We start from the raw sequence: 9,078 nt of genomic DNA on the forward strand, positions 1-9,078 counted from the left end.
AGAGACACTCGCGCTGTGTAGGGATGCGCCTATTGGCTAGTTGAGACACACTGTGACAAGACAGCAGCGTTTGATTGGTTGGCCTCGCAGTACGTCACTGGAAATGTTTCTAGCGTCCAATAGTTAGGCAGAGCTACACTTTATCATCAAACTAAACATTTTTAATGTGTACGTCTGTCTTGTGAAGGTGTTTGTTTTAAAGCGTTTTGAAACAAGTTATGTAAGGGCTCTCTCTGAAATGTTTGTGGTAAGAACCAGCATTACATACTTTTCTGGTAGATTGTAAATCCTATGTTTTGTCTTTGAAGGGCATAAAAAACAAAACAAAAAACTAAAAAACAAACAAAAAAAAAAACGTTCAAAACCTAAAAATTAATCATTTAATTACATTTTTCCCTTCTGGCTTTAAGCTTTGGTTATTTATTTTATTAGCATTTCTATGATATGTCTCATTTCCTGTTGTTCTGGCACAAATAAAAAAGCAGTGTATTAAAGAGTAATAATAATAATAATAATAATAATAATAATGATGATAATAATAATAATCATAATATATATATATATATATATATATATATATATATATTAAGTACAGCAAAAACCGTAAAATTGTAAAATATTACTATTTTAAATAAGTGGTTTTTATTAGATTATTTACTTTTTAGCATCATTACTCCAGTCACATGTTCCTTCAGAAATCATTCTAATATTGATTTGCCACTCAAAAAACATTTATTATTATTATTATCATATTAAAAAAATAGCTGAGCAGAATTTTATATAATTTAATAGAAAGTTTAGAAGAACAGCATTTATCTGAATTAGAAATCTTTTGTAGCATTATGAATTATTTTCAATCCATTTAAAGCATCCTTGCTAAATAAAAATATTAATTTCAATCATTTCTTTGCCAAAAAAAAAAAAACACTGACTCCACTGAGTTTTTCAGTGGTATACTGTATAATGTTACAAAATTGTTTATTTCAGACAAATGCTGATCTATGGATTTTTCTATTCATCAAAGAGTCCTGAAAAAATGGACTCCACTGAATTATTTGACACTTAAGACTGGAGTAATGATGCTAAAAATGCAGCTTTGATCACAGGAATAAATTACATTTTAAAATATATTCAAATAGAAAGCATTTAAAATAGTAAAAATATTTTACAATATTACTGATTTTTTGGATCAAATAAATGCAGGCTTGGAAAGAAGAGAAATCTCAGAAAATAATTTAAAAAAAAAAAACTTTTGACTGGTAGTGTGTATATATATATATATATATATATATAATGCTGTTTATGTCATCAAAGTGCTCTATATTTATCTGTTCATGTTAAATGTATATAGTTACTAAGAGACTTTATGAGTTTAGTGCACTATTATTTTATTCTGGTACAGAAGTTAATAAGTGCAAAGCAAGAGAACTGGGAATCAACTTTACAGAAAGCCGTAAAAAGCCATTTAGGTTATCGATTGCCAGTCTGCAGCAACTCTCTTCAAATATATATTTAAGCAATTTCATTAAATATTCATGTTCCTACACATCAGGAAAATTTAAACCAATTAAATTCAACTCCCTTTCAGGTTGGCAGAGCATTACGATTGTAAAGGTGACTTTAAACAGCGCAGATCTTCACAGTTTGATGATTAGTCTTTCAGGATGAGTGGAGCTTTGACTTGGGAAGCAACCTCTGCACCCATGAGCTCCTCCACTATAGTCAAAGCAAACTCAAAGCTGGTTCCCGGCCCTCTGCTGGTGATCACGTTACCATCCTTCTGAACTCGAGCCTCTGAATATTTATAGTGATCTGGGGGAAAAATACAAAATAATTCATACGTCTAAAGATATCACTGCAGTCGAGAAGTGCAATCTTTATTTTTTGCATCCCTGCAGCGAAATGCAATGAAAACACAAGAGTTTTGTAGCTTAAGAAATACAATATACTGTAGCTTTTAGTTTGCAGAAAACATATGTAATTATGTAAATAATTAAGAAATCCCAAATGACCTATGTAATTTTTTAGAGATATGCACTACATATATATCCATTGTTTAATGAAATGAAACGCTAGAGGTCCTTTCAAACACTGCCAATACTTGACCTTAGCTGTGTTTACATGGACCCTAATAATCCAGTAGTTAAGAAGTCACACACAATTGCATCCATCCAAATTAACTGTCCATATCTGATCGAACTATATTAAAATCTGTTTGATAGGACATGTAAACACTTGATCGGATTGAAAGCTCTGCACACATGCACTGATGTAGAAATGATGTAATGACATGACGCACGGAATGAGCTGTTGTTCTTAAATCATAAGTTTCATAAACGACTGTCATTCCAAAGTGCTTCGTCTGTGAAAGTACAAATGCACCACCGGTTCTTGCTTTGGACTCTCATTCACAGATGGCTGGTTTTGGGCAGGGGAAGCTAGATTTTTACTGCTTGATAAATATAAACAGTGCAGCACAAAGCTTCATGTGCCAATCACCTAATTAGGACTGGAAATTGATAAGTATTAAGTCTGCTCTTTAAAACAAAGAACATATAAATGCGCACACCAACCCGATCATTTTATTTAGCATTCATGTAAACACTATGTTCAAATTCATCAATCGGACTGATTTAATTCCGACTGAAACAAAAGGTGTCCATGTTAACATAGCTGTTGGGCTGCTACCTACAGCACCCTCTGTTGGATGTTTATTGTGTGTTGTTTTCTATGAAATGCCTGTGAATTATGCAAGTTTCCATCAGTGACACTGACGGTTGTGAGAAAAAGTTTAGGTATATTTAGAGACATTACCACCAGCCATCATCTTGTCCTTGGCACCTGGATGGGTGGTAACTGTGCTGCCATATGCGATACCGTGAGCCAAGAGTGCCGTCGGGCCTGCAACAAGTCAGAAAAATCACTTAAAGCTAGACAATTTCACCTTATTTCTTTTAAAAGCAGAACAATTACCCCGTGATTCTTGAACTTGTTTGGTGTGCAAATTCAAACTCCAATTACATTTTCTTCAGCAAAATGTGCAAATCTAGTTATCACTAATATAAAACTCCTGCTGAAGTCAAACAGTGCATGACTCAGAAGGGGCAAAGTGACTTTTATATGGTATAAACTGTATCCCTATCAGCTGAGGATCAATATATTGTTATCTAAAATAAACTAGGTATACAATTTCCGTCTAATTCTGCAATCTGCATTGGAAGAAGGAACGGAAGAAAGTAAAAATAGAGGTCTAAAAATAACAGAGCATTTGCTGCATTATCATTGGCAGTGCCCTGGCTGTGCACTGAGCTCATCTGAACATTAATGAAAAGAGAGCTCTTAACTATTGATTGTGCACCCTGGCAGACGCCCAGTGCGGTCTAGTGATTACACTTTCTCTGGCAGGACGTTTGCGGACCGATCTAATCCTTGCATCTACTGTTACGGGTCTTGCTCGTGAACTGCTCAGTCCACAAAAGGAAATAAAAGGCAAGTATAATGAACCTTTATGCCACAATCACAGTCTTTTGTTGCAGAACATTTAACTATAACTTAGAATCTAAGTAAATTTGCCTTTGATGTTGGCATTGAATAACAATTCTCATTCCTGTTCATGTATTTTCTATTGAAACATGAAGTAAAAACATACAGTTTAAATAAACTATAAATAATGAATATTACTAAAAATAAAATCTAATAATAATAATTTATTATTATTAAATGTCTAATTGAAATAGGGCTGTTAAACCATTAATTGTGATTAATCGCATACAAAATAAAAGATTGAGCTTGCCTAATTTGTGTAGTTATTACGTATATATAAATACAAACACATTCATGTATATATTTAAGAAATATTTACAAGTATATGTATTTATTATCATTTTTATATAATAATATTATATAAAAATAAAAATATTTTGTACATACGTAACATATTTCTCTTAAATATATACATTAATATGTGAGTATTTATATATACATATTACACACTCAAACCTTTATTTTTTATGCAATTAATCACAATTAATCGTTTGACAGCACTAATTTTAAATTATATTTTTTAAATGTTTTCTGTTTTTATTTTAATTTTAGTTCGTTTTTTTTTATTATTTTTTAAGTATGTGTGTATAGTTAGTTTTCACTTTTATTTCAGTTTTAGTTAATTTAGTACATTAAGTTAAACTAAATTAAATGAGAAAAGATGCCTTTGCAACTAGCTAAAATGAAATAAGTTTATGTTTTTTATTATTATTTTAATATTAAAAATATTAAAAATATTATATTAATATTAATTTATTTTATTTTATTTCAGTTGCAGGTTTTTTTTTCATGCAACAATTTCAACTAAAACAACCCTGAATGTCATGTTTTTTATTGATTTTAAAAGGCTGCTACAAGTTTAGTTTGTCAACTTTTAGTAGTACACAAGCATACAGCTTATAAAAAGCAAATAGACATTGATCTAGATTTCAAGTTTGGCAGTGTAATTACCCGAGAAATTGCGGATCCTAATTTATTTTTGACAATCTGATCATGCTTTCCGTATCTACAGACACAGACTCGGTTTTCAAGGTATTCCACGGCACTAAAAGAAGCCATTTCCTGTTCATTAGAGATCCCTATGGGGACATCTGCCGTTTTCTGGGACGCCTTCCGCTCTCCTCTGCTCTCTACGGCCACATGGGCTCTCTGTCCTCATTCAGCACGTCCTTCACGAGCCCTTGAACGGCAAAGCTGATAGCACACATCTCTGTGTTCAATACGCCCGCAAATGAAGACGGACGTGCTTAATACCGGCAATTATTATAACTCATTATCCTCATAATTTGTATTTCCGATTTGTAGTTTTACAGATCTGCAGTCATAATTATAATCCACTGAGCCATGAGCGTCATATTGACATAGATATGCCACACATCAGAAAGAAATCTTCCAGAAATTATCCAAACGGTTCAGGTGCACAAACGGGGGCAAAGGCCCGCTGGGGGAAAAAAATTACCAAAGGCCCTCTGGGAAATTCATACTGGAGGAAAAAGGTAATATGTGACTTCTCTTGCTGACATTTTGCCTAATGGCGCAGCACTGAAAGAGTTGAAATAAATGATGTTTATCCAGGGAAAGGTTAATGTGTGCGCAGAGGTCACGATATGAAGATTACCTGCACAGATTGCAGCGATCAGACCCTTCCTGCCCTCCTGGTCCTTCAACACCTCTTTCACAGCGGGAGACTACAACACACACACATATATAATATGCCATTACTGAAATCACAGTCACACTGGCACAACACCTCTTCAATTTACATAATTATGCAATGTTTGCATTTCAACACGAGTGCATTTCTAACCTCGGCAGATGACGCAAAGATGTTTTCTATTTATTTGAGGGACACTCGCATAATGTTATGCAAGATGCGCATGGCGTGAGAGCTCTCCTATGGAATCCGTTCAACTGTAAAATGCGCATAATTAAAGCAAATTCCTACCTCAGAAAGGTTCTGAGCCCCGAGCAAACCTCCAGGCAGAAGTACAACATCATATGGACCCTGTCAGGAAACATCATGACATCTGCATTAAGCTGAAAACCAGGGATGACGATGTGCGTCATATGTATGCATCAAGGTTTTGGATGTGCTAAATTGAAAATATATTTATAGAAGTCTAGTTTAAATCGAGTTGTTTTATTTAAAAGAATTTCAAATGAATTTGAATGTTTTTTGGCAATGCTTTATTTGGCCAGTGGATGGAGACAGCACTCCATTCACCTTCAGCTTTGACTTCATTCTGTTCTAGGCAATTTTAGTAAACTTCGAACTTTTAAGGAGCCAGTTAAAGCCAAACCTGTTTGCGGGCATCGTCCAGGCTGGAGTCAGGGCAGATCATGACATCACGGCTGCACTGCACTGGCTCTTTACCTGCCAGACCGGCCACTGTAACAGCAATCTATGAGACAGAGGGAAAAAGATCAATGACAGGTGCATGCCTGCTTAGCAATTGGCATTAATTGCTTAACCGGCCAGACTTTTTTCTGGGTATTATATATATATTTTATGATGTTCTCCCCTTTTTCAATCAGTATATGTTTACATTTTGACATGGAACTGATGTGTTTTTTATATATGAGGTAATGATGCTGAAAATTCAGTTTTGCATAATAGGAATAAATTACATTTTTAGAAAAGTTATTTTTCCTCTCAAAATATTACTGTCCTTACTGTAATATTGATCAAATAAATGCAGCCTTGTGTGTGCATTTTTTTTTTCAAAATATATACACTACCAGTCAAAAGTTTTTGAAGAGATTTTTAATGTTTAAAGATGTTTCTTCTGCTCACCAAGCCTGCATTTATTTGCTCTACCAAAGTAGAGCAAAAACAGTAATTTTTTTTTTTTTTTTACTATTTAAACATTTTTTTTTTAAATGCAATTTATTCCTGTGATAAAATCTAAATGTTGAGCATCATTACTCCACTCTTCAGTGTCACGTTTTTTTTTCTTGGTAGAGAAATTATAGAAATTCATACTTTTATTTAGCAAAGATGCATTAAATTGATCAAAAGTGATGATAAAGACATTCATAATGTTACAAAGATTTCTATTTCAGATAAATGCTGTTCTTCTGAACCTTCTATTCATCAAAGAATAATAATAAATGTTTTTGAGCAGCAAATCAGAATATTAGAATGATTTCTGAAGGATCATGTGACTGGAGTAATGATGCTAAAATTTCAGCTTTGAAATCACAGGAAAAATATATATTTCAAAATATATTAAAATAGAAAACAGCTATTTTAAACAGTACAAATAATTTTAAAGCTTTACTGTTTTTGCTGTACTTTGGATCAAATAAATGCAGGCTTTGTGAGCAGAAGAGACTTCTTTAAAAAAACAATAAAATTCAAAAACTTTTGACTGGTAGTGTAAATAGGCCTATATACCAGGGTTGGGGTCAATTCAGGAATGAACTCAACAATTCCAATTCAAAGAAGGAAATGGAATTGGAATTGAACAACAATTACAGGAAACAGAGTTGGAATTGAATTGGAATTACAGGAAGTGGAATTCAATTCAGGGAAATTCCACTGAATTCCGTTTATTGCTGTTTCTGAGAATTTATTTGTGATTGCATTTAGAGACATACATTTGAACTTTATTTATGATGCTTTACAAATACCAAGTAATGTATGAAATAGAGTTGATCAAATGCAAGTAAATAAAAATGAGAACTGTACATTATGAATTAATTCATGTATTTCATTCACTTTTTATTGCATCGAATTATCATCATTTCCTGAAATTTGGCACTGCTAAGACTGCATCTCTCAGGCCTAAATATCTCAAGCGGAATTTAGTGGAATTTATTTGATTTCAATTCTGTTTCCTGACATTCCAATTCAATTCCATTTCCTGTCAGCTGCATGCAATTCCAATTCCATTCCAGGAAGTGAACTGGAATTTACCATTTATTCTCAATTCAATTCTTGAATGGCCCCAACCCTGCTATATACTGTATATTATTTACAAAAATGGGTTGGTTGCTTACCAAGGTTGCATTTATTTGATTAAAAATACAGTAAAAACACCAATATTGTAAAATATTATTACAATTTAAAATAACTGTTCTATTTAAATATATTTTAAAATGTATTTTATTTTGGTGATGCAAAGCTGAATTTTCAGCATCATTACTCCAGTCTTCAGTGTCACATGATCCTTTAGAAATCATTCTAATATGCTGATTTGAAACATTTCTGAAAACAGATGTGCCGCTTCATATTTTTGTGGATACAGTTTGTAGGAGTTTTTGATGAATACAAAGAACATTCAAAAGAACAGGACTTACTTTAAATAGAAATCTTTTACAACATTACTAATTTATTTGCTGTCACTTTTGAGCAATTTAATGCATCTTTGCTGAACAAAAAGCTTAAATTCACTCAGAAAAAAAAAAATACGTATCAAATGTTTGATTATGTAACGTCAGAGTCCAGTTGAAACTTTGGCATTTACACACGGGCAGCTCAGAGTCTGGCAGCAGTATGTGACCATATGCCGATGCACATGAGCAGTATCTATTTAACAGACACTGACCGCTGCATTCACTGTACAAAGACTGCAAAAAATCAGATAATGCATAATACGCTTGCCATACTGGTACACACAGCTAGTTGCCTACAGATATGCACACAACAGAGCTGTATTTCCATGAGGCACCACAGATGAATCTAAAAGTGCTGTAAGTTACACACCCCCGCTCTGCGCATGACATCCACCGGGATCACCGTCTCCATCTCCTCCGCGCCCTTCGCTAGAATCACCAGAGCTCTTTTACCAGCCATAACTGTGAGTCTGAGGGCCTGTGACTGTCTGCAACGCAATACAACCTGACTCACATATGACACTTTTATTATACAAGGCGTTTCCGGGTCTGGTTACTTGTGGGGAACCACCAGGCAAAATAAAAGTCCTCGTTTTGCTCCTCGTATTTAATGGAGGCGTATTGATTTATTATATTCCTATGTGTAATCCTGTACTTTGAGTCATTGTTAAAATAGAATCATGCGTATTAAATCACAAATAGAACAAAACTTTGTTTATTTTTAATTTACAACAAAAAATAATATTACAGAAAATACATCTGAGGTGTAAAAATCAATTTTATTGTAAATAGTCATCATAGAGATGAATGAAAATGTAGACCCTTTAACCCCTAAATGCATAATGTACACTACAGATTTATTTTGTTGTTATGGAAATGAAACTAGAGCAAATGCATTAATAATAACACAATCAAAGCGTCCCTTATATTATGCTTTGTAATTATATATTCTACACCTTTTTCTGTTTTTATCTGTTTGGATCTCCTAGAAAAAATTATCCATATATTACACGGTTACATGGTTACATTATTTAGTAATGGTACTACTAATTTGCAATCACAGGAAAAATATATTAAAATTGAAAACGGCTATTTTAAATAGAAAAAAATAATTTTAAAACTTTACTGTTTTTGCTATACTTTGGATCAAATAAATGCACGCTTTGTGAGCAGAAGAGACTTCTTTAAAAAAAAAAG

The 9,078-nt window shown here is 33.1% G+C and overlaps 1 protein-coding gene across 1 annotated transcript; it reads right to left on the reverse strand.

Moving 5' to 3' along the window:
- Window positions 1–1,369: 1,369 nt before the first annotated feature.
- park7 (parkinson protein 7) lies at window positions 1,370–8,418 on the reverse strand. Its single transcript, XM_051123171.1, has 6 exons — window positions 8,252–8,418; window positions 5,844–5,945; window positions 5,489–5,548; window positions 5,162–5,231; window positions 2,815–2,901; window positions 1,370–1,812 (listed from the first exon to the last, which is right to left on the reverse strand). The coding sequence occupies exons 1-6, from the start codon at window positions 8,339–8,341 to the stop codon at window positions 1,652–1,654; spliced, it is 570 nt and encodes a 189-aa protein (XP_050979128.1). The 5' UTR covers window positions 8,342–8,418; the 3' UTR covers window positions 1,370–1,651.
- Window positions 8,419–9,078: the final 660 nt, after the last annotated feature.

Source organism: Labeo rohita, chromosome 11 (assembly GCF_022985175.1).
Source record: "Labeo rohita strain BAU-BD-2019 chromosome 11, IGBB_LRoh.1.0, whole genome shotgun sequence".
In the NCBI taxonomy this organism is placed as follows: domain Eukaryota; kingdom Metazoa; phylum Chordata; class Actinopteri; order Cypriniformes; family Cyprinidae; genus Labeo; species Labeo rohita.